Source organism: Lactuca sativa, chromosome 4 (genome assembly GCF_002870075.4).
Source record: "Lactuca sativa cultivar Salinas chromosome 4, Lsat_Salinas_v11, whole genome shotgun sequence".
Classification (NCBI taxonomy): Eukaryota; Viridiplantae; Streptophyta; class Magnoliopsida; order Asterales; family Asteraceae; genus Lactuca; species Lactuca sativa.
In genome coordinates, this window is record NC_056626.2 from 366099425 (window position 1) to 366126492 (window position 27068).

Genomic DNA, 27068 nt, shown 5'->3' on the forward strand with positions numbered 1-27068 from the left:
AACTTAGTTCCAAGAGCTGTGTGTAGTGATTTCCAGAACCTTGATGTAAACCTGCTATCTCGATCGGAGATAATGGATACAGGCACACCATTAAGGTGAAGTATGTGACGAAGATATATTCGTGTGAGTCTCTCCATCTTGAAGTTTTCTTTGATTGGCAGGAAGTAGGCGGACTTAGTCAACCAATCGGAGATCTGGGTAACTTGGTGATAAAATCCATGGTGATCATTTCCCACTTCCACTCAGGTATCTACGGATGCTAAAGCAAACGTGAGGGCTTTTGACATTCTACTTTTTCCTTGGCACAAGTCAGGCACTTGCCCATGAAAGTAGAATTTATGCCTTCATGTTTGGCCACCAATAGTGTTGTTTGAGGTCCAGATACATTTTATCCGAACCTGGGTGAACGGAGTACCTTGTCTTGTGAGCTTCGTTCATGAAAACTTCTCTGTAACCACCATACTTCAGGGTCCAGATACAATCCATGAAATAGTAAACTCCGTCTCCCTTGACCTCTAAATTCTTTTCCATTCCCTGCAAGGCTTCATCCAACATGTTCTCTGGTTTTAAGTCTTCCAGTTGGGCCTCTCGGATTTGTGTGGATAATCAGGAATGGAAGGTCATAGTCAGTGCCTTTACCTTACGCTCTGAGTACTCCTTTCGGTTGAGCGCATCTGATACCACATTAGCTTTGCCAAGATGGTAGCGTATTTTTCACTCGTAGTAACTAAGTAACTCTACCCATCACCGCTGCCTCAAGTTTAACTCCTTCTGATCAAAGATGTGCTGCAAACTTTTATGGTCGGTGAAGATAGTACACTTGGATCCGTAGAGATAGTGTCTCCAGATTTTTAATTGAAAGACCACTGCTCCCAACTCTAGATCGTGAGTAGTGTAATTGACTTCGTGTGTTTTCAACTGCCTCGAGGCATAGGCGATAACCTTTCCCCGCTGCATGAGCATACAGCCTAGGCCCTAATTGGATGCATCACAATAAACAATGAAGTCTTCTGTCCCCTCGGGCAGGGACAAGACAGGTGCACTGCATAGGGCCTGCTTCAAGGTCTGAAATGCAGTATCTTGCTTGACTCCCCAACTAATGGTTACACCTTTCTGTGTCAGGGTGGTCAAAGGCTTAGCGATTTTGGAAAAGTTTTGGATAAACCTGCGATAGTAACCAGCAAGACCCAAGAATTGGCGGATTTTTGTGGGTGCCTGTGGTGCTGAACAATTCTCAATTGCTTTGATCTTGGAAGGTTCCATGTGTATGCCTTCCTCGCTAACCACGTGACCAAGGAAGGTTACCTTCCTGATCCATAACTCACACTTTGACAATTTTGCATATAGCTTTTCCACCCTTAGTGTTTCTAGCACTAGCCTCAAGTGTTGTTTGTGATCTCCCTCACTCCAAGAGTAAAAAAGTATATCATCAAAGAATACTATCAAAAATTTTCTAGAAATGGGCGGCACACCCGACTGATCAGATCCATGAATATCGTCGGTGCGTTGGTTAGACCAAAGGGAATACTACAAACTCGTAGTGTCCGTATCGAGTTTGGAATACTGTCTTGGGCACATCATTCCTGTGAACTCGCAACTGATTGTACCATGATATTAGATCTATCTTCGAGAAGTAACTGGCTCCTTGAAGTTGATCAAAGAGGTCGTCGATTCTGGGTAGGGGATAACGATTCTTGATGGTCAGCTTGTTCAGTTCTCGGTAGTCGATGCACATCCGGAAAGATACATCTTTCTTCTTTACGAATAAGATCGGGGCTCCCCAGGGTGAGGAACTTGGTCTTATGAATCCTTTGCGCATCAGCTCATTAAGTTGGCTAGATAATTCTTGCAATTCTGCCGGCGCCAAATGGTAGGTAGCTTTTTCTACAGGAATAGCTCCGGGGATTAAGTCGATACAAAACTCAACTTGACGCTCAGGAGGAATTCCTGGAAGGTCTTCGGGGAAGACATCAGGAAAGTTGCAGACTTCAGGGATGCTCTCGAGGTCTTTAACCTTTTGTGTCTTATCAACCACATGAGCTAGGAACGCATGGCACTCTTTCCAAAAATATTTCTGGACTTTGATGCATGAAATGATACGAAGGTTCGAACTAGGATTATCACCGTAAATCATGAGGGCTTCGCCAGAGCGAAGATTGAGACGAATAGCTCTCTCGAAGAAAAGGATATGAGCACGATTGGGGATTAACCAATCCATACCGATAATGACATCAAAACTTTTTATGGAGACTAGCATAAGATCGATGGGAAAAGAATGATCGTCGAGAGCAAGAGTACAGCCTATGAATATGTCGTTAGTGCTTTCTTTCTTTCTTTTAGCCATCTCGAAGGTGAATGTTTCGGTTAAAGGATGGGATTTATATTTGATTAGATGTTTGAATGCATGAGTAACAAAACTCCTTTCCGCACCCGAATCAAAAAGAATGCTTGCATAAAAGTTGTCAAGGAGGAACGTACCCGTAGCAACGGTAGGATCAGCGACCGCTTCCTCCTGGCCCATCATCAGCACCCTTCCTGTATTACCGTTCGTTGCTGTCTTGGGGCGGTTTCTTTTGAAGTACCCAACTTTGCCACATCCATAGCAGGCTTGGCTGGCACCTGCTCCAGGAGTCGGATTAGTTGGTTGGACTGGTGCCCTACAATATCGGGTCGTGTGTCCCTTCCTACCACAGTTTTTGCAGTTCTAGTCGCGGCAGGGTCTGTGATGACGAAAGGTACACTTGTTGCATAGAGGCAGTTACCCTAAATAACCACTGGTAGGAGCTTGGGTGGTTGGAGAAACAGTTGGAGAATAGTGGGAGTAGTAGCAGCGTGGACTGCCACTGTTTGTTGCTTCTTGTAAGGCTCATGAAGAGACTGGCCCTAGGGTTTTTCCAACCTTTCTTCTTCTTTTCACCACTCTCCTTTTGTGGCTCAGCGACCGCTGATGCCTCATCCAGTTCGTCTCCATGATCAATCAGAGTTTGCACCAGGTCCTTGGCGCTTTCAAATGTAGCCGGTCTAGCAGCCAATACATTTCCTATGGTTGGTTGTGTCAGTCCCCACATGTACCTCTCAATTTTCTTTCTTTTCGGGGTGAGCATTCCCGGATAGAGGAGAGCCAGATCACAGAATCTAGCGGTGTAGGCAGCGATATCAGAACCCTTCATCTTTATGTTCCAGAGTTCGTGCTCCAACTTTTGCACTTCACCCCTCGGGCAGTATTCCGTAAGCATGAGTTCCTTCAGCCTTTCCCAACCCATGGCATTAGCCACTGTCAGGGTTAGGGTTTTGATTCGACCATTCCACCAAGTCGAAGCTCTGTTGGTGAAGGTGCAGGCGGTGAACTTAACCTTGTTGACTTCGGAACAGGCACAAATTTCGAAGATGGATTCGATCTTCTTGAACCATTGATTCAGGGTGATGACACCTCCATTTTCGTCAAAGGGCTTGGGTTTTATGGTCATAAAGTCCTTGTAGGAACACTCTTTTTAATTTCCCTGACTTCCGTCTTGCCGTTGCGGGTTAGTTCCACCTCTAGCCCCACCAGAGTTCACTTATGCCATTGCAGCAGTTACGGCGGCTGTAACTGCTACTTGGAACATGACGGGGTCGAACTTAGGGGTGGTGGTGGTGGTGGTGTGTCGTTGTTTCTTCTGATGGGTCTTTCTCAGGAAGGCATCTTGTTCTAGAAACAATCAGGAAGAAGAGGATGGTAAGTCCTCGAGATATATGAAACAAGATATATCTCATCCTGATAATAATAAAAAAATACTCGACCAAGTGATAAGCACAAAAAGTTTACTAACGCAAGTAAGTTGTCACTTAAGAAAGAAGAGGTAGAAACATTTGGTTATGAATCTGTATACTAAATTTGGCTCTGGCTAAAATACTTTTGGATTGTTCTTCCTTTGACACGGATTCTGTTATGTATGCACACTAGAATACTTTACATTTTGAAAATATACTTTTAGTTTAGAGCACTTAGGCCCCTTAGTGTTTATAGTTGTATACCATGTAAGGTTAAGTATACTTAGTTCACTAAAAACAAGGGCTCTGATACCAATCTATCACACCTCGAAACTAGGATGGGTGAATCGTTACGGGGTGGAGGACGTCATGTTTAGCATCACAACCATTCTACAATAGCAATCATAATAACGCAACCAATACAATGAATACATATGAAAAATGGTTGCCTTAGTCTAAAACTTGTTTTAATTACACAAAAAGTATGTAAAATATAAATAAAACATGAGTCTTATTGCTCCGGCTCCTCTAAATCCAAGAAGTACCTGTCTACTGATTTCTTGAGAATACAAGCAGTTTGAAAGAATATCAGCATAAAGCTGGTGAGTTCATAAGCATTTAGTTTTGATGGAAAAATGTTCTTTTATTCTTTTGAAAAGTGCTCCTCAAGAAAATCCAATATTTTCTTATGAAAAGTAGTGTTGAAAGAGTATCTATTAGTAGAAAATAAACCATCAATTTTAGAATTGCCAATGTTATCCTGGGAAAATCCCATATTTTCCCTAAAAATAGTTATCCATCCTAGAGGTAGAGTTGCAAGTTTAAAAATCCCTGATTATAATCAGTATATGTATAGGTAGTTTTATTACTTAAAATAAAACAAATGAAGAGTAGATTCCGTAATCCAAAGTTAGTTTATACTTATTTGTGAGTCGTATAACCATGTTTGATATGACCGAGAGGCGTTTATAACATTCTTCAGGCGTTAAGTTAAATGACATTTGTTCACCCTAGGCATGTCGGCCTAACTATAGCTAGCAGTTCAGGTGTGGGATTGTCAGTCCCAAATAGATCTATTCACAAATCTCACGCTTTCCCTCCAGGAGACTCTTGTTATACTAAAAGGATTTATCCCTGTACACCTAAGGGTACAATATTGAAGTAGCGGCTCACAATTCTGTATAATCTACTTTACCAGCTAGAGATAGTATAAAACAATATTTATCCTTGAATAAATGTACTTTATACTAATGAGAAATATACAACGTAAACTAAATTTGCCCTAGTTTATACATGTTCATCCATGAAATCAGATTTAGTAGAAACTGCATAGAGGGTTATCCCAAACTATAGCCATTATAGTTTATTAGAGTTGATATGGAAAATGCTTTGTAAAAACCTTCCTGAAAGTTATGAAGTTATATTTCCAAATTTAAAGTTTCCATTATGCTCAACATGTTACAAAAAGGGATGAAGTATCTTAGAATGTTATTAAACATGGAAATCATTGGACTGTATTAATAAGTTTAAAACTTAATTAAATATTTTGGGTTTGACTTGTATCCCACCCCTGAAAACATTAAAAACACGGAAAATGTAGGGGTATGAACTCACCTTGAGCGAGTGGTTTGATTGAAGGATCGATACGGAAATGTGGATGTTCAAGTGAAACCCTGAACACAATTTGATCCTAAACAACACATAGTGACACATAATGCGTCAAATGAGGGTATTTCACTACTAGATGTGATGGAGAACCACTCTAAGGACTTGGAACTACTTGCACAAAGTGTTAGGACCTTGTAGGATTTCATGAGGGGAGTGTATGGCCACCTTAAAGGTGTGTACGACCCAAGGGGTGTGCGGCCGTAAACTCATGATAGGAGATGCCTTTGTGGTGTTTTAAATATCCATACATGCATCCATGAAGTGTTCTAGGTCTATACTCGATTGTAGTGCAAGTTAAGGGTCCTAGATGTGGGTTTATGGTCCTAGGGTGTGCGTGTGATTGCACAAGGGAGTGTGCTGCCGCACACAAGGAGTGTTCTGCCATACAACGGTGTGTGCGGCCGTACACAGGTGTGTGCAGTTGTACACCCCACATGGATATCATTGGAATGTATTAATACGTTTAAAACTTAATAAAATATTTTTGGGTTTGACTTGTATCCCTCCCCTGAAAACATTAAAAAGACGGAAAATGTAGGGGTATGAACTCACCTTGAGCGAGTGGTTTGATTGAAGGATCGATACGGAAAGGTGGATGTTTAAGTGAAACCCTGAACACAATTTGATCCTAAAAAACACATAGTGACACATAATGAGTCAAATGAGGGTATTTCACTACTTGAAGTGATGGAGAACCACTCTAGGGACTTGGAAGTACTTGCACAAAGTGTTAGGACCTTGTAGAATTGCATGAGGGGAGTGTATGGCCACCTTAAAGGTGTGTACGGCCATGGGTGTGCGGCCCAAGGGGTGTGCAGCTGTACGCTCATGATGAGAGATGCCTTTGTGGTGTTTTCAAGGTCCATACTTGCATCCATGAAGTGTTCTCGGTCTATACTCGATTTTAGTGCAAGTTAAGGGTCCTAGAAATGGGTTTATGGTCCTAGGGTGTGTGTGTGGTCGCACACGGGAGTGTGCTGCCGCACACAAGGAGTGTGCTGCCGCACACAAGGTGTGTGCTGCCGCACAAGGGTGTGTGCGGCTATACACAGGTGTGTGCAGTCATACACCCCACATGAAGATGTCCAAAATGCCAATTTCAAAGTGCATTAAGGCTAGGGTCATGTCTATCTCGAGTATGGAAGTCAAACACTCACTTTGGAGGGTGTTTTAAGAGTGTGCGGCCAGCTTAAAGGGGTGTGCGACCACACTCACTTTCAAAAATGAAGAACATGATGAATATTGCACAATTAAGGCTTAGATTGAGTGCTCTTTCATGGATATCAAGTTAGACGATGAGTTACTCACGTTCTTGAAGCTTTGAAGGGTTCACGGTTGAAGAAACTTAAGAGAATGGTGTAGTGTGCGGCCAAGGAGTGAAAGGCATGAAAGGAAAGGGGTCTACCCTTTATATATGAGTGGGTGTGCTACCTAGAAGGGAGTGTGCGACCAAGAGGTGAGTGTGCAGCCGCACACCCATGTGTACGGCCGTACACTCCCCCAAAGGGTGTGTATGGCCTGATTTTGTCACTCTATAGCTTGCTGACTCAATCCTAAACTCATCGTAGGTCATTCTCAAGATTAGAACACTTAAATGAACCCTTAAACTTTACAAGAAGTTAACAGAATGAGTTTAACATTTATTGAATTGGCTAAGTGCACAAGATGAAATGTTCGGGTTGTCACAATTTCATATCAGAGTTCCCAAAAATTATAATCATAAACCAAGGAAAGTGTACGGTTACGGCTTTGCCTGCCCGCGGTCATCCGCCAAACCTGAAACAATAATCAATAAATGTAAGCTTGAAGGCTTAGTGAGTTACCCCCAAAATACCAACCTCATACAACCATAAACGTATCATATTACAAACACAGAACAGCCATGCATCTCGAGTCTACAGAGTGACTGGTCCGCCCGCACCGGTCCTTCAGTCAACCTGGTCCACTCTCTAGGTCTACAATATAACTGGACCACCTACACCAGGCCTTCAATCTATCTGGTCCATTCTCCAAGCCTCGGCACGTCTGGATGGCATCGCGGGGCCTTCAGTCTATCCGGCCCGCCCTAGGTATGTTGGCCTACGACACGAAGCAGGACCGGCCTCAACCCAACCCGCATACTAATCAAACAATCATGTGCATATATAACATATAATCACATAACAATCCATAGACAAACAAACCGATCTAGCAGATCATATAGCATAGCAACATCCTAACCAGGTTACCGACCTAAACCATGTCACTTAACATAGCATCATCATATATACCAGGATACCAACCTAAACCAGGTCACTAAGCAAAACATTATCCTATATTCCAGAATACTGACCTAAACCAGGTCACTAAACATATTATTATCCTATATACCAGAATACCGTCGTAAACTAGGTCACTAACATAATATTTTCCTAATTACCAGGACGTCAATCTAACATATCAATAAGCATATCAAACGAATACCAGTATACAATCCGAGAAAGGGTCGGCCTTGGTGCCTTAGACCCCGTTGATAAAGTGAGGATAACTCACCATGCAATGCCGAACTAAGAGATAAGATCAAATCCTCAAATCACCGCCACAAACTCCACCACCTAACACTTTGATGAAACCATATCTATAAGTGCCCAATTTACCAGAATACCCTTAGAAGTCAAACTGGTCAACTCTTGGTCAAAGTTAAAGTCCTGGTCAAAGTCATCCTTCCTGATTGACCCTACTCCCGAGTCAGCCCATTGACTCGCCGAGTTTGTAAACTCAGAAAGCCCTCATATCACGACTCAACTCGCTGAGTCACCCCATGACTCGTCGTGTTCGTAAATCCCCGAGTCCTAGCCTGTCCAACTCACTGATTCACCACCCAACTCACTGATCCTCATCGTAACTAGATGGGTTAGGGTTTGCAACCCGACTCGTCGAGTCCAAGAACAGACTCATTGAGTTCACTTAAGTCATCCCCAAGCAGACGATTTTAGTCCATCCCACTACTTCCAACTCATAGATGTGGACTCCTAAGGCTATTTTTACACGAAAATTTTCCAACCTTACGTGCATGCAAGATGGTATTTGCTCAATACAAGCTAGAGAGATGGTTCAAGATAAGAATGCTCACATACATGCTAAAAGGGATGATACTTTATGTCTCCATGGACCAAGACAAGTCTAGATCTAAAGTTGCAACCTCAGATCTAGATCCAAACACGAAATGGGTCCTAAACATGCTAAAATGGCCACAAACTCCATCCATGAGTAGATCTAGAAGATGAGAGATCAAGGTAACGACTTGTTACCTTCAAGATGTGCCCAAGCTGAAGTAGACTCTGGATCTACACAAATTCCTTGATGCTAGCCTCTTGATCTACATGCCTCCTTTACTAGAATCACCTCCCAAAGCTTCAAAACTCTCTCCAATGTCTCACACTCGAGATTAGGGTTTCCTAAAACTCAAGGGCTAACAAAGAGGCTGGGGTGAGGACTTAAGGTCCATTACGTAGGGTGCAAACCCTAAAATTCGGGTTTTCTCTTCCCAGGACCGACTCATCGATTCTAGCCGCCGACTCGGCGAGCCGAGTTACTTAACACATGCCCAACACCCGCTCCGACTCGACGAGTTAAGACACCTACTCGTCGAGTCTACTCCTTTATTTACACATAGCACCCCGAACTTATATTCCTGAACTTGGGATGTTACATATTATATATTAATATAAATCATAAATAACCTTTTCTCAGTTGTCTATCCAAATGTTCTGATGTCATTCAACCCAATTGGACCATGCTACTCTCGGGTCGAGTACATACCGATGATAGTTATGGGCTTAGATATCGAATCGAACACTTTTCACATGACATTAAGTACTTAATGATCAAGCTTTTAACTCATTCTTTTAGTGGATTAGAAGGTCATTTATTATGCTATTTTGAGGTTTGCACAAGAATGGTTTAATGGCTTAAGAGCTTAAACTTGGGATTATTCACTACAAGAAAATAGATCTTTAATGACGCGCAAACAATGACACTCGCTAATAGACGACGCGCATTTGTAAGTGCCCTAAAAGATAATGTCAGTTTTGCAAAATATGAAGGATAGAGGGCACGCATTTGTGCGCGCCCTAAAATTAGTGTCAGAAAAGAAAAAAAAGAAATGCGGAGGGCGCCTTTCATAAAATGTGCGTCATGTAAATGTGTCACTTTATAATTTTTAAGTGAAACACGCGTTTTAGGCAGGAAATGAAATCGACGAAAATTACCCCCGCCTATTGAATCCCAAAAAGTTAATCCCCCGCCTCTTGTACTTAGCAAGAAAAAGCCCTAGATCCCTCATCTTCATCTTCAGTATCATCAAACATCTCTCTCTCTCTTGGAATCAGATTCTTGAAAGATCGAAACCCTAATTGTAGCCCTAACTACGACATGTCTTACCAACCGTTATCTTCAAATCGCATCATAAACGACGACCACCACGACAACAGTCGGCTGTTGCCGGAGCTATTGGTGGAATAGCGGTGGGATTAGCATAACGGGGAAGCATATTTTGAAGAGATATGTACCAATCTGAGATCGATCTGTATTCAATTTCATCTTACTACAAGTTTTGGTCTTTTCAGATTTCCAAGTGTGGTGGCTGTGAATACTCCATCATCAAATAGTTTGCATAAACATGACGAAATAGAAGAAGGGAGGAAGTGCTAGAATTTCCTAAAAATGAAACAGATTTGGGTGTTGTGGAGGAGCCACCGGTGGTGGCAAGTGAAGTTGAAACATCTAAGGACAATAGTGAACTGAAAGTTGAGCCAGTGATGAAGGAGGCCGACTGTTGGACTTTAAATGTTTAAATTAAAGTGGAAAAGGATCCAACTCTCAGTGCAACATTGGGATTGAAGACGAACATAAGCTCTTATTTGAATGCTGAGATCGTTCCTGGTGTATATTCTGATGAAAAACCACCATTTGTGGTGGAACTTGATGGATCTCTTCCTTTCTACATGCTCGATGCATATGAGGAGTTTTTTTGGCTCTAATGTTGGCAATATCATTCTATTTGGGAAGGTATTTTAGCTAATTCAGTTACATCTCAGTTGACCCTGTACATATGTATTATAACGCTTGAGTAATTATATAAGACTCACTATTTTATCATTCTTACCAAGATAAAGATTGATCTTGATCTTTAATAACTTTCATTTGAATCAAGGTCAAAGTAGGAAGTACTTATCACAACTGTTGTGTGGTGGTGAAGAATATGCAAAGATTCATGTATGCTATCCCAAATGGCCCTGTATTTGAAGACTCTGTTATTATGAAGCTTTTCACACCAAGCTTCATGTAATACACCTCTTGCCTTTGCTCCCCTTTTCTTCTTTAAATTTACCAACATCATATTGCTTATATTATTATTTACTATCTATTTATGCTTTTTATTTTATTTAATCAGGAGATGGCATTTGAAAATGATTTGGTGAATAATTAGAATCAAATATTCATTTCTTGGATATTTATAAGTTATAACCCCTAAACAGCCAAACCTATACAATAAAACTTTATTTGAAATAATCCGATAATCATTTCCAAATCCCACATCTCGAGTTTATAAAAACTTTATTTTACATAATCTGATATTTATAAGTTATAACCCCTAAACAGCTAAACTTGTACATACTAATTCTTTTCTTTCTTTGTTTGATTGCATGACTTGCAAATAAGATTCATGGGAAAATGGGAGAAGGTGAGTACAATTTATGAACAAATTACATCTAATTGTTTGTAATATATCATTATATATATTGACTAATCTGATTGATTCTTGTATCATTCAGGTACACAAAACCTACTTCTCGTGTCTCCGGAGTATGTGAAAGTGCCTGATTACAAGGTATGATTACAAGTCATGTCAAACACTTTCTTAGGTGTTTTATTTAATAGGATGGACACAATTCCCACTTTTAAAACTCCCAATCTCTGCACCAACACACAACCATAACCATTGTAGTTCTTCCTTGCCTCAATCCTAGCCTCTGGCATCTTTATAAATTGAAAAAACTTCAATCCAATTTTTGATGGTATGGAAGATTACAAAAATAGAGAACAAATCTGGAAAACTACCCTCTACTTATACTATCTGACATTACAAACTAAATAATATAAAATACCTAAACTGTCCCTAATGTCCTTTTATTTGTTGAATTTCCCATATTGCCCTTATCTATCATATATTGCAAAAGTTGATGCATAACAATACCCCACCCCAGAGGAACCACCTTGTCCTCAAGGTGGATAGAAATTGTGTATAGCATCCAAACGCTCCTTGGTGACCTCTTTGTCTTGCCCTTTGCCTTGCCATAAATCTTGAATGGTGTTCCCGGGATCTCAAAATGCAACACGAATTCTCTATATTTTTCTGTTAATTCATCCCCTGATCTGGTATCTTCGAACTTGTAGCTTACACCAATGAGTTTATTCAAAACAAAACTTACCTCAAAGGCACCAATCCATTCTGGTAACCCATTAAATGAAGCATTTCTATCTTCTATCTCCACCAGTGATGCTTGTATTTCCCGGTTGGTTGTGAGCTTTTCTTTGAGTTTTTCTATTTTAAGATTCAATGGTAACAGTAGAAACTTTTCATGCGGGGTAAACTGATCATCAAATTTTGTTCCAATCTGACCATCAATTCCCTTCTGCTTGTTTCCAACAATTGCTAATATCACCAAATCAAAATGATCACAAGGATGAACCCTGGTTGTATAACCCATTCTCATCATGTTAGCACTAGTCACAATTGTTGGAGTGGTCCATTTAGCTATTTGTTAACATTATTCTTTATCTCTGTGAATATTGCACCCCTTTGAGTGTTCATCTTCCTTGTTAACAGGTTTAGAAATTCTGGGAAATCGATGGTTCCATTACCTTCTACTTCTAATTCGTTGATCATATCCTGAAGTTCAACTTCAGTTCTATTTTGCCCAAGCAATTTCATAATTGTTCCAAGTTCCTTTGTTGTGATGCAACTGTAGCCATCCTTATCGATTAAGTTGAAGGCTTCCTTCTTGATACCTCCCAGCTTGTAGGTGGTTGTAGACTTGCTGGAGTCGACATGTCCAATAATGTCAATGCTAGTGTGAATATTTTCCTTGCTCATCTTTAATGAAGTATCTATAGACAAGCTTTCTCGATAGAATGAGGAAGATGAAGAATTTCACGGCGGTAAGGGTGAGGCACTGATACGATTGGGCGATATTGATGCTGACTGGGTTACTTTTGTTTTTGTAGATTTAACTTCACATGGGCCTGATTTCTCTTTAACATTCATGGGCCAATCCCCTGGCTGATTCAATTTGCGTGTGTCCACAGATCTAATTTTGGCCCACTCATTATTTCCCAGCCAAGTTCTTCGATGACCTAGGTAACACTTGTCCGTTCCATCGGGTCCTTCAATTGCCTCACTAACACCTGTCAAAAGCCAAGCATCTGTACTTTTCTTTCTTAGCCATGATTTTATTCATGATTTGATGAATAAAATCAAGGATCCTTTTTTTCTTTTGGATTTAATTGGGTAATGGTATATTTGATGGCATGAAATCTCAGGAAACTTCAAGCACAAATAAAAGATCTTGAAGATGAAAGAGCATCAAGTCGACAAAAAGAGGTTATCATTATATAATAATTCATATAGATCCTTTCTCATCTGTTTTTTGGTGAATAATGGGATTCTAAGTTAGTTGTGTGTGTGATGTGGATGATGCAAAATTTGATAATGCAGCATGTAGAGCATTTAGCAGGGGATTTGATTCATCTGTTTCAAGGGCTATTAAGATATGATCCATTAGAGAGGGTAACAACACGTGCAACATTAAGACATCCTTTCTACACCAGGGACAATCTGAGTAGACGATACTAGCTGCTGCTAACAATATCAAAACAAAGTATGTGGTGGTCAATCTAAATGTGCACATAGAAGGAAGGAAGGATGTTTTTGCTGTAGATGTTTTTATTTCCCGAGGGTATGTTTTGAGTTCCTACTGCACTGCTGTGTGGAAACCCCACCCACACATCTTATTGACCACCTTGAAGTCAAATTTATGTACAAAGTACAAACAAACAAACAAATGTAGAAAAAGAAAAGAGAGATGATTACAAGGTATGTGAAAGAGGAATGGGCATGGTTATGTTCTTTATCCAAGGTATTTTGGTCTTCTCTTTCTCTTTCTCTCTCTCTCTCTCTCTCTCTCTCTCACACACACACACACACACAAACACATGCATACACAGCATGAAGGATCTTTAAGTTTTTTAACATTGAGAATAAAGTGTTCATTGTATTTCAGTTTATGGAGAGACAGCTGGTTGACTGTGAATGATCCTATTTTACAGACACACAAGGTATTAGTGACATACAATTTCATTGGTATTTCACTTTTTTTTTTAATTTAATTTAATTTAATTTAATTTTGTTCTCATTTTCTGTGCATACGTGCTTCATTTTGAGCAGTTTCTGTGTAGTTGAATGCTGGATTTTGATCTCTGGTTTCCCTAATAATGGTTTGGATTGAATGAAAGAAGTAGCAATGTATCATCACTGATCATGACACAACACCGAGAGGTCATCTTTAACAAAATTATCTTTACTATATGTGAATTACATGACAAAAATTTCAAATAACTTATAAAGATTTCTTTTTTCAGAAAATCAGCTTATAAAGACTGATCAAGTGAACATACTGATTAGATCACTTCTCCTTAAGCAACAACAAAGTCTGGAACAACTTCAAAGAATGCAAAGGGTGCAGGCACAAATGAGGGTTCAAGAAAAAGGTATTTAACTTTTTTTTGTTACATATACTTGTTTTTTATGCTCGCATTTAGTGTGCGTCCATTTATGACATTCACCAATAGACTTGGTCAAGATATATATTTGAAGCTAGGCAGCGAAGATGAACCGAGAATGTTGCGAGCATCTGATGTATGAGTCTTCTTTGTTTACCGTGAGATTGACCAACCTAGCAAGCTACAGGTGATTAGGGGTCCTTCGTGTGTGTGTGTATTTCTTTCATTATACAATTTTTATCTATTTATTATAGTGAAGGATAATTCAAGAAGCCCACTTTTATTTATTTCCATGCTTCTTCCTTACTTGTGAAAAAATTGTGCTTGACAGGATTGAAAACAGAACAGTTGGAGAAGTTGTTAGAATTTGGTGGTCTGGTTTTAATAATTGTGTGCATAACAGTAATGAGGTTCTACCATTCAGTATTTCCTTATTCTCCTTTGACATTTTTTTTCTTTATATCTTCAAACATATAGCTGTAAAAGAACTAACTTTAATAAGGAAATAAATTAATTGTTGAAGTTTTTGATTGATTAAGTGTCTTGATTGAAACCGGTTGTACATGTTTTGACAAGGAGTTGTTGTATCTATTCAGAGTAGGCTTAGAGCAATGGTTGCAAGAGATGAGTTCAGAAGAAGAAGAAGAAACAAGGCTGCAACTAACATGTTGACTCTTTGTTGTTTTTTGTGCAGAAAGGTGCTTTATGTTCTGATACTAGTATTTGTCAAGGGGGTACTATTACATGGAAGGTGCTTCAATACACACTTGCTTACTCCATTGTACACAAACTAAGGAAATAGGAAAACACACAACGGAAATTGGAAAGCGAATGAAAATGACAAGTGATTTTGTGTTGTGTTTACAGGGTTGACGAAAGCGAATAGCTGTCGAGTTAGAAGTGGAAAAGAAAGCTCAAGCCGAAAGACATAAGATGCTGAAAATGCAAGTGTTGTATTCTTCATTTCAATTGTTAGTATGAAACATAGAGTAGATTAGATGAATGCAAATTTATATATTGTAAGAATTAGAATTGTATGACATTAAAGTTTATTCAATGGATTGTATTTTTTTGTATATGGTATTTTATTTCTATTATGACACATTAAATGCAAATTTAATTTAAAAATTAATAAATATATAAATATATATTTTTAAATATTTAAATTTACGATACGCAAAAATGTGTGTCATCTTCATTTATGACATGGCCTTTCTTGACAGGGGCTTTCTTGTTACGCATTGTGTGTCATTAACACGCGCGTCGTAAGGTTACGACACGCGAATGCGTGTCGTCTTCCTTTATGACAGGGCCTTCCTTGATACGCATTGCATGTCGTAAACGCGCGTCGTAATTGCGCGTCGTAAATGAGCGTCGTAAATGAGCGTCGTAAATGCGCGTCGTCTCTCTTATGACAGGGCCTTCCTTGAAGCGCATTTGCGCGTCGTCTGAGCCTTTTACGACGCGCAATGAGCATCGTAAAAGGTTGTTTTTCTAGTAGTGATTCACATGAAATCACAACTTCAACATATCGCTTAAGATTGGAACTGAACTCATTAAGCCCTATAATTAAGATCTCGATGCCGAAAAATTAGTCGACAACAATCACCCACATGTTAATATCCAACCATGGCATGGTGCCATTTGATGGCAGGAGGAGCCACACGCTGATGAAAAGGGTCGTCGGTGGCAGTCCTGTGGTGATTCACAATGACATCAAACAAAACCATCCACAACTTATATATGAAGCAAGTAGGGACAGACAAGACTAAGAATTATACATTATATGCATCGACACACCCACCAATTGGTGGCTAATAATGGTAAGAAAACATACCGCCAGCAAGAGGTTGTTGATAATCTGTGGTGATGCTACATCTGATAGAAAAGAAAGATAGAAGAAAAAAGAAAAAATGGGGACATGATAGACTAACCAGACGAGTAATCAATGTTTAGACCTTCCTTCTCTTTGATGGTTTCCTACATCTCCGAGAACTAGCTCCAACAACCCTCCCTCTCACATAATCTTGCTCTCTCTTTTCTCTCTCGTTGTTAAAGACGTTGGAACAAAAGAAAGAGATGTTCTCGGGTTGGAAGGGAAGAATACACACAGTTATATATGGGATTGACTTAAAGAATTGGGTGTAGCTCCTATTAAGGCTAAGGGGTTTAGTCACTACATGCCTACTAGAAAAGTGATGCTACATCAACACCATATCATCTTCCCCGGATCCTTAATACCACACAATTGAACATTGTAAATGATCACCACTCCATAATACATATATATATATATATATATATATATATATATATATATATATATATATATATATATATGTATATATATACATATATATATATATACACACACACACACACTAGAAAAGTGATATCACCTCAACGCCACATCATTTTCACTAGATCCTTATTACCACACCACCAACCCTTGGAAATGATCATTTACACCATATTCTTATCTAATGTAAATGTGAAACAAATATTATATTTAATTTGTATTGTATTCAAGGATTAGAAGCATGTTGGATGAATGGTTATGTCATTTGATTTTAAACCAAGATGTGGTGGTATCATAAAAACCAAACTACATAAAAACCGAACGGTGCGGTTTCTAAACTTCAAAAAACCAAAGTTGTGGATTTTGGTTTTGCCCCGGACAAAAGCCGCATCGAATCGAACCATGCTCACCCTAACTATAATATGTATGTGCGTGTGTGTGTACATATATATATATATATATATATATATATATATATATATATATATATATATATATAAAACCAAACTACATAAAAACCGAACGGTGCGGTTTCTAAACTTCAAAAAACCAAAGTTGTGGTTTTTGGTTTTGCCCCGGGCAAAAGCCGCATCGAATCGCACCATGCTCACCCTAACTATAATATGTATGTGCATGTGTGTGTACATATATATATATATATATATATATATATATATATATATATATATATATATATGCAAGACAAAGCCATTATTAATGAAGAAACCACTGAACCAATCTAAATCATCAATTTAATATGATCAATGGCAAAAGGAAAGGTTGTAGACTTTTACAATAGACGCACATGCACACGATTATAACAAAAACAACTTCTTCTTTTTTTGTTAAAATTTTTAGGCCATGTTTTTATCGAAAAGAAAATCGAATATACCATTATTCATGATTTTTCGTCCTTAATAGAGATCCATATTCATATACAAAAAATATTTTTTTTTCACAAAAACTCACTTCATTTCTTTGATTATTTAAATGTTAAAGCCTATTTTTTATTGAATTTTTTTTAATAAATATATCAAAATTCATATTTTTTTGGTACTATTTAAACATAGATTCATACTAATTAAAAAAACAGTTTTCATTTCAAATTTACATTATGAATATGCTCAGATTCATATTGTGAATCTACTCAGAATCACATCCGAACATGCTCAGATTCACAGTTTGAATAATAGTAAGTCAAATTAACATTGTGAATTCTAAAAACTAACTTATATACAGTTTAGATTCATAATGTGAATAAATCTATTTGTTAAGTTTGCAAAACTAATTTATTAACAATCAAAACGTTAAAATATTATAAAATTAAATGAAAATATATTTCGATTCATATGTGGGTATCATTAAATTAATTTGTGAATGATCAAAATGTTGAAATAGTAAGTCCGATTCACATTGTGAATGTTAAAATTAAAATATTGTAATTCATATTCACAGTGTGAATCTAAAACTGAACGGTCATCACTAAATCATCGAGGGGCCCCCAAATATTGTTTTTATCCCCCCAAGGGTAATAGGAATGGATAAACTTCGACCCAAATGCTCTCTTGTACTTACTCATCAAATCACACACAACGATATGTTTTATAACAACCAAGTTACTGGTGTGTTTACATATGTCAATGTCCAACCAACTCGTAACTACAACTCACACATCTTCATTTGAAGAATATAAGATATTATCGTCTCATGATCACTCTTGATAAAATCCATGACGTGATTCAAATGACCGTGGGTTGAATCCAATACTCGAATTTCATTCTAGGAGCACTTATGAACACTGCAGCCACTTTGTCTCAGACAAACTACAGACTCATTCATGACTGTCTTGGCTCAATACCAACTTCCAAAGTATGATCGACCGTGGATGGTTTGAATAACTTAGTTATTCGGGAAGTCAAAACATGCAAAGTGAAACACAAGAATAACTGAATCCAAAGGAGATCAATTCCATGGATATGAAGTCTTACATTCAAAGTACATTCCTTTAAACATCCTTCTTGCATTAAGTTTTTCTAATCATACACAGATTTGAAGAATAACTTCATCCTATGGAACCATTTCCATTTTCCCATTTTAACTCTTACTTCTAAACAAGAGTTGCCTCTTTTTAGAATATGTCAATATGGTCCCTCTCCAACATTTTACACTATACTTCCAACTGTCCACGAGAAAACAATCTTAGGTAAACCTCATATTGTCCTCCATAATTGCTTAATCATTTTAGTCATATCCGTTTCTATTCCTTTTTCCCTCTTAATGCCCTAGGTATTTGGAAAATTTAGAACTGATAAATATTATAGCATATGCGATCGATCCTATATCCGAAGCGTACGTGACACAATTCATGATGTCTCATATAAAGACATGATACTTGACCAGTCTTTTGCTACAATATTTTATAATTTGTCATGTTCTCATAATTCGAATTATGAAGAGGGATGCCGTAATCATAATCAAATTTTAGAATGCAAATAATGTAATCAGACTAAATTTGATTGAAATCTCACAATCTAAGCTTTTAGATTTGAAATGAAGTATGAATTCATCTCCCTTAATCATAGCAAAACAACTTTTTCAACCCTTGCAACTTCACGAATTGAAACTTTTGTTTTCTACAATTAACATTGCTTACTTGCAATATTTACCATAATTAATTATGCTCCCACTAGCAATATAATTATTATCTTACCAGCATAACATTTATGCTCCCACCAGCTTTGATATGTACTCAGAAATCAGTTAGACTTCTAGAAATCAATACTTCATTGACTTTCATTACCAAAGTTCAGATTTTTGATACTAGATGCTTCGATAAAACTTTATCTAGGCTTCTCAAACTCTTACACCTTTCCTTAGATAGCTCATATGTGTGTCTAAACAATTATGAAGAGGGATGCCATAATCACAATGTTTTGACGTTTTTCCATTCTGACAATTTAAACCATGAAGAGGTATGCCGTAATCATGATCGAATTTGAGAATGCAAATCCCACAATTGCTATCTACTTAAAATCTACTTATTGAAAGCGTTTCCTCACAATCATTTTCATGAATTGGAGAGAAACCTTATAACACTTAGGCTATATGGTGCATGTGTTCCTATCCATGTGAATTTCTCAAAACCATAATCACAAGACAAGGTTAGCAACAAATTCAAACACATATCGACTGAACTTGTTTAATCTTAATTTTTTGCCACCTGGCAGCACAATGCCATACCATTGCTTGCAAGTTGTTATGCACACAATTAAGAACTCATAGAACTCGCATACATAGTCAATTTTACCAGAATAGGCACAGAAACAAGAATTATGTCAGCACGATAGGTTACAAACCTCAAGTCGTGTGCTAGTGATAAACAACATGTTTTATTCTTGATTACTTCTTGAAACTCTTTCAGGATCTTTAAGACTCCCACTGACCTCTTGACATATAAGTTGCTCTTTGTCAAATACCATTACTTGACAACAAATATTCAAGAGTTAGTGCGGATTCTTATCTAGACAAACACTTCACACAATTGGCCTTAGTTGGTCTTTGTTTTATCCAAAACATTACAAGTTACCAATTTCAAATGTACAAGAATAGAAAACATTTTACTCTACATTTGACAAGTTTTATAAACCTTCTTGAAGATATTTCACTCAAGTTATAATCTTGGAGTATAACTCTAAGAATTTTTTTTGGAACGAAGTATGACTCATCTTATTGATTTAACCACTTCAACAATTCATGACTCCTCTTCTTAGCCATAAGAATGCATTAAGATGTCTTTAGAGGATCAATTTTGATATGGTTTGATAATCATTACAATGATCATAAAACATGATACTAAAGTACTCTCCCATCTTTTCAGATTTGAGAAACTTTTATCTTTCTTCCTAATTTGATTCTTCTCATTCGTTCCGCCATACATTGAAACTCTTATAATGTTTTAGAATTATACTTAAACTTGTAAGTATAACCATATTTACTAAACTTTAGTAAATCATGACATAGTCTTATTGATCTTTGTGGTGGACTTGACCAGTGCACAAGAATGTGTACTCGATCCCTTAGTCCTTCACTTGACTAACATATGCATGTGAACAACGAATTAGTCTTAATTTTCCAAAGATGAAAATTCTCATTCATCATACAATACAACATGCATGATTCCAAGTTTTTGTCCAATTGAAACTTGAGTGATGAGAATCTTTCCTTATTTAGTAAGTTTAGACACTACCACAAATGAAAGAATCAAATTCATATTTTCAATATTGCTAGAAACATACAAACATCAATTTTTCATAAATGTCATTGCAAGGAGATTTTAAATAAAACTAAAACAACATTTTATTTATTTATAAAATGTATAAAAACTTTTCCTTACAATGCAATTACAAGTGAAAAACTATGCTATTACATATTTCCTAGCAATCTATCATAACTCCCAAGCAGTAGCTCAAAAATCCGATCATCGAACCATGCGATTGAAATCCATCTTCGCAATCAGATTCAACATACTCTTCTTTTAATCTTCCTTCCCTTTGCTTGATCCTACAAAACGTGAAAATGCAACCTAGTCACATCATGTATTAAGAATCAAAAATTAGAAACTTAACAAAGTTAGATAGTGTACTTACCTGAAGCAGAGTCACAAATTTTGACTCTAATTTCTTTCAGATCTTTCAAGTAGTCAGGACAGCTTCGCTTCCAATGTACCTTCTCTTGACAGTAAAAACATACATACTCTTTGGGAATGATACACAGGACTATCATTGACTTAGCCTTTCTCTCTACCATTTGGTCAACCGGGTTGACCATGGCCAACCCTTTCCATTGGGAAGAGAATTTTTTTTTGGACTTCCAATGTTTCCATTGTCAATGTCCATGGAAGTTGGAGAGGTAGATCTTCCACCCAAGTTTACTTTTCCAGTGCGCTAAAACATTGTTGATTCAGCAGCAACAAGCAAATAGGTAAGATATATAAGGGTCATGTCGTGGTATGTCACATAGTAGTCCTTAATGAACTCACTATATGACTCAGGAAGTGATTGAAGAACCCAGTCAACAGCCAACTTCCTTGAGACTTCGACACCCAACACTCTCAGCCTGTCGATATGTGACTTCATCTCCAATAGTGAGTATACACAGGCCTTCCATCTTCATGTTTCATTGCAAGTAGGGCTTGAGTGACCTTGAATTTTTCAAGTCTTCAAGCTTGTGGTTCAGAGAGAATAATTGGAGGAGGTGGAGGAAGAGAAGTATGATTTCCATGATCCAACCACGTGACATCATCTTCATTAGGACAGCTTGTTCCAAGAGACTTGGGAAGATCATAGTTGTCCGATCTAGACATCTACAATGGAAGAAATTCAAGTTAGTTGATTAAAGTCCTTAATATAACACCCAATATGAAATGTTAAGACTAGGACCCAACACAATATTTTATAACTTGGAAGAGGGATGCCGTAATCCAAGCTATAAAATATTTGAAGGTAGGTGAATGACGATTTACCAATTTTCACCATGAAAAACAAAATTGTTCATTAAGTTTTTTTTGGATTGAAACTCCTAGATCCTTTGACATGTAACACCCTAAAATTTCAACCAATTGAAAACATTTTAATTCATTTAAAAACCATAAAGTTCATACATTTGTTTTCAAAATAGTTTTAACATCAGAGTATTTCCCCAGTACCACATCACATAGATCATAAAACATGAGGAGTGGTACGATCACGCCTTCGCCTTGCCACGATCTCCTGAAGCACCTGAAACAATAAATCACAACTGTAAGTCCGAAAGCTTAGTGAGTTCCCCCAAAGTACCTATTCACTCATGAACATACGCATACACCTGAAACAATAAATCATCCTACCGAGATGGAATACTCTCGGCCCACAACCATCGGGTTGGAATGCCCATACACCTACACGTACAACAATAACTACTATGGGTCCAATCATCCCACAGGATGGAATACCCCTGGCCCCTCAACCATCAGGTTGGAATGCCAACATAGTATGAGTCCAATTATCCTACCAGGATGGAATACTCATGGCCCACAACCATCGGGTTGGAATGCCCTATCTCTTATACATACAGTAACTACTAATACTACTACTACTATGGGTCTAATCATCCCTCTGTATGGAATACCCTAGGGACCTCAACCGTCGGGTTGAAATGCCAACTACTATGAGTCCAATCATCCTACCTGGATGGAATACTCCTGGCCCACAACCATCGGGTTGGAATGCCAATCTACACTAGCAAACATGTACACATTACAAGTCACTACATAACACTCTACAGAATCAACATACTAGGGCCCTATCATCCTACCGAGATGGAATACCCTCTGCTACTACTCAACATACATAACCCGCCGGTAACCTCCTACTAGCATACATAAGGCAAGACCAACTACAGGTCTATACTCATGACCACTACCCAACTACCAGGGTGCTGATCCAACAGAACTAGCCATCACTTAACTATCCCTTTCTCTAGGGTGCTAAGCTATCATGTATATCCTCATATCACTATCCTAAATATATATATATATATATATATATATATATATATATATATATATATATATATATATATATATATATTAGACTAAATATATATATATATACATATATATATATATATATATATATATATATATATATATATATATATATATATATATTTATTAGACTAAATGAGAAAAGCAAAATTTGAAAATCAAATAAATATTTTATTAGTAAATAATTACATTAAAAACCTACATCACAAATTAAAAGTACATAAAAATTAAGACTTAAACATATATATGAGGCGATGACATTAAAAAACTTTTAAAAGGGTTTATTTTTATTAAAAAACTACTTTAAGGGTTTAATAAATGTCAAAGACGTTTTTTTGAATGATAAATCTAACTTATTCATATACTTTTCATTAATCCATCTATGTCTATGAGGTTTGTTTGGCATTTTGTAACATATTAATTTTGGTATTGGCTTAGGAATAATAGGTTGTTTCAAGCTGCTGGCTTTGGTGGTTTTCTCTTAACAATTGGTTTTAAGCTAGGCATGAATTTTGAGGTGTATGGATTTAGTCCATGTGTTTATCTTCTTTAATTAATTTGATCATTTGAGCAGGGAAGTGATTCGTACACAAAAAAAATTTCTCCACACACAACAATTTATGCTTTATGAAGTTGTACAATACAATACTTTAATGCATAAATTGTTGTGTTTGCACAACTGAGATAGGTCGAATGTTGTCACAGCACATTTAAAACACCCATTGCTTTTGTTTTTCTCTAAAAAACACACTCCTTTTCCTTCCTCTCTATACTTCTATTTGTCTCGTCACTCCTACGAAAAACCAGCATCTCCCCTCTCTCTCTGTCTCTGTATATATATATATATATATATATATATATATATATATATATATATATATATATATATATATATATATATATATATATATATATATATATCACAAAAAACAACTCAAATCCACCATCACTGCTGTCCGTCACCATCGCCCTTTTACGCTACCGTTGAATGTTTGAGAGGAAGGTCATGTGTAACATCCAAAAAATCAAGACAAAATCTTCAATTTAAAACCATTCCAAAAATCTATAAGTTTGCAAAACAAGTTCTTAAAATTCACTCTGTTAAATCAAAGTATCTCTAATCATAAAACACATAAATCCACGATGATATGCATGATCAAGCCTTTGCTTCGCCTATATCCTCTGAAGTATGTGAAACGATAGAGATCAAACTATTAGCCAAAGATTAGTGAGTTTGCCAAAATACCAAACAGATAACAACATGCATATATGAGCTTTCAATCTCACTGGACCGCTCTCTGAGCCTTCGGCTTGACTGGACCGACACACATGGCCTACAACCTGTCCGGACCGCTCTCTGGGTGTTCGGCTTGACTGGATTGCCTCATAGGGCGTACAACCTATGTAGACCACCCCAGGTATCTTGGCATACATCACAAAGAAGGACCGCCTCAACTGGACAATTACAATAACATGTCGACATATACACTAACATTCAATAGCCAACAAATACAGGTAATCATACACAGCTACCAATCTATGACATATCCAGTAAACACAGGTAATCATATAGATCTACAAGTCTATCATAATAACAGCATAACATCATCCACTATAACAATACACATATTCCAGTGGGCAGACATTGGTGTCTTATGCCTACAAGTACAGTGAGGAAAACTCTCCTGAACAAGATAACACCGAATAAGAATGTTGATATGCCTAAGATGGATTCCCAACCCTCTGCACACCTATGAGCATATTATTAATCCCTACTTAGCTCATATTAGAAGTATTACTTAATAATACGCATATAATATAGCTTCATTAACTACTAGATTTTTAATAAATATCTCCTTTTTATATAAATCAATATAATTAGGAAAAGCTTCCATTTTTTTAATTCAATCATTTAGAAAACTTATATATATATATATATATATATATATATATATATATATATATATATATATATATATATATATATATATATATATATATATACTTCATGCTCATAACTCTTTAATCTAATATTTTTGTCAAATCATTTAGCTATATGACTCTTCGCCATATCATTATCCCTCTTATTAAATGCATTACACCGTAACTTGAAATTGGGGAATAAGAGAAATTATAGTCCATGAAGCCTGTTAGATTAAGTCCACAATAAAAAGAAACCCACACTTGAATTAACCTAAAGATAACTAATCAATAATAATGGCTTAAAAGCAAAGATCTAACCTAATTTGAATACACAAGGTAACGACATGATTAGCTACGACCTTCACTTTCCGGTGCACTTCCTTTGCTGACTTCAACTTCCGGAGACGCTACCTTCTATGGTGGACTTCCTTTCTCTGGTGATCCTTCATTCCTACACATTCATCCTCTCTGTGTTCATTCTATTTTATAAGAGTTACTCAAAAGGAGGCACTCTATTTGTTACACTCATATCTTTCTTTCTCTGTAGGCTCTAGCTGATGCTTTTACTTTTTCAACAAAAAACTTGAAAACAAACACCCAAATGAATGAGCCATAACGTCTTTAAAGCTTTCATGGAGGTGCGATTTTGCTGAAGGTGATGTCCTCTTCACTCCTAACCATCCTCACCAGAAAGTACTTGTGATATTCATGAGATTGAACGACTTATACACCCACCATATTTCCGTTTGAGACCTTACACCCATTCTAAATTCTCTCTCTCTCTCTCTCTCTCTCTATCGCCTCTCTCTCTCTCACTCTCTCTCTCTCTCTCTCTCTTACGATGTATCTAAGAGCACAAATTGTGTAGCACCCGAGTCGCAACGTATGAGCTAACGATTCATTCTATTTAAATTCAAGTAAAAAGGTGGTGGAGGACTCGTGAGTACGCTAGGCGTACATTTGGTACATACGGTGTACTCCTTGCATGCACATCATCGAGGAATCCCTGACTCGTGAGTACACTAGGCGTACATTTGGTACATCAGTTTTCCTTTTCAACACAACCATTGTTCACTTTTGTATAAAAATGTTACTAGTTTGAAATAAAAAAGCGCATTCTTGTCATGACTTCCACAAAAGATTTTTTCCCCAACATTATTATGTTGATCCTATCTTTTTGAAGACCTTAGAAACTCTAACAACTGCATGATGGATCTACACATGGTCACCTACCACCGTCGGATCGATCTGTACGTAAACCATCATCAATATGGAAACCATAAAATACCACCTTTGAGGTTGTTTTCTATCATCTTCTCTAATTTTGTATGTATGTGTGTACTTTAGGGTACAAGGTTCACTGTTAGCCCTACTATTTTTCTCTTCTCTGGTGAATAAATCAAAAAAATAATCTCCAATAAGAATTTTTCTGTTTGTTTCTTTCTTCTCATGTGAAGAAGGTTTTTTTCCTTTGGTTTTATATGTATCACTTTTGAGATATGCTAGTGAATTTATATTCTTTTAATCTATGCGGGTCCTTATTATCAACCCAACATTTATCTTTAAAGTCATCGAAGGTAAGAATAACCAGTAAATTGTATGGGTTACTTCCACCTAAAGAGGATTAGTTCCACTTGTAAAGGATTGAAGTTTCCATACACTTTTCATAACTATTGGTATTTAAGTTAATTTATTCACACTAGATTCATTATGCTCGCAATGAAGTGAAGTTTTCCTCTAGTTTAAATGAGTTTATCTAACATCTCGATTTCCTGGTAGTACCTTAAACCCCCTTAGTATGAACATTATTTACAATTTCGCATTCATAGGCATTTTTGTAATTTTGGGAACTATATATGTACGATGGGCGTACATGGGTTATACTGAGTATGTTGGGCGTACGTTTGGTATACTGGGCATACGTGGCCAGGGTTCAAACCTAAAATTTTAGGGTTTGGACCATATTTAAACATCCTTAACCCTAAGACTCTTTCATCTCATCGGCCTCCCGGCCTCATTTTG

General features: G+C 37.2%; 1 protein-coding gene across 1 annotated transcript; it reads right to left on the reverse strand.

Annotated features, from left to right (window-relative positions):
* Positions 1–12217: 12217 nt before the first annotated feature.
* Positions 12218–12556, reverse strand: LOC128133720 (calmodulin-like). The gene has a single exon (XM_052771247.1). The coding sequence runs from the start codon at positions 12554–12556 to the stop codon at positions 12218–12220; it is 339 nt and encodes a 112-aa protein (XP_052627207.1).
* Between the last annotated feature and the right edge of the window lie 14512 nt (positions 12557–27068).

Excerpts from the sequence above, each read along its gene's own strand:
- LOC128133720 (XM_052771247.1), bottom strand. The coding sequence starts at position 12,556 with ATGAGCAAGGAAAATATTCACACTAGCATTGACATTATTGGACATGTC.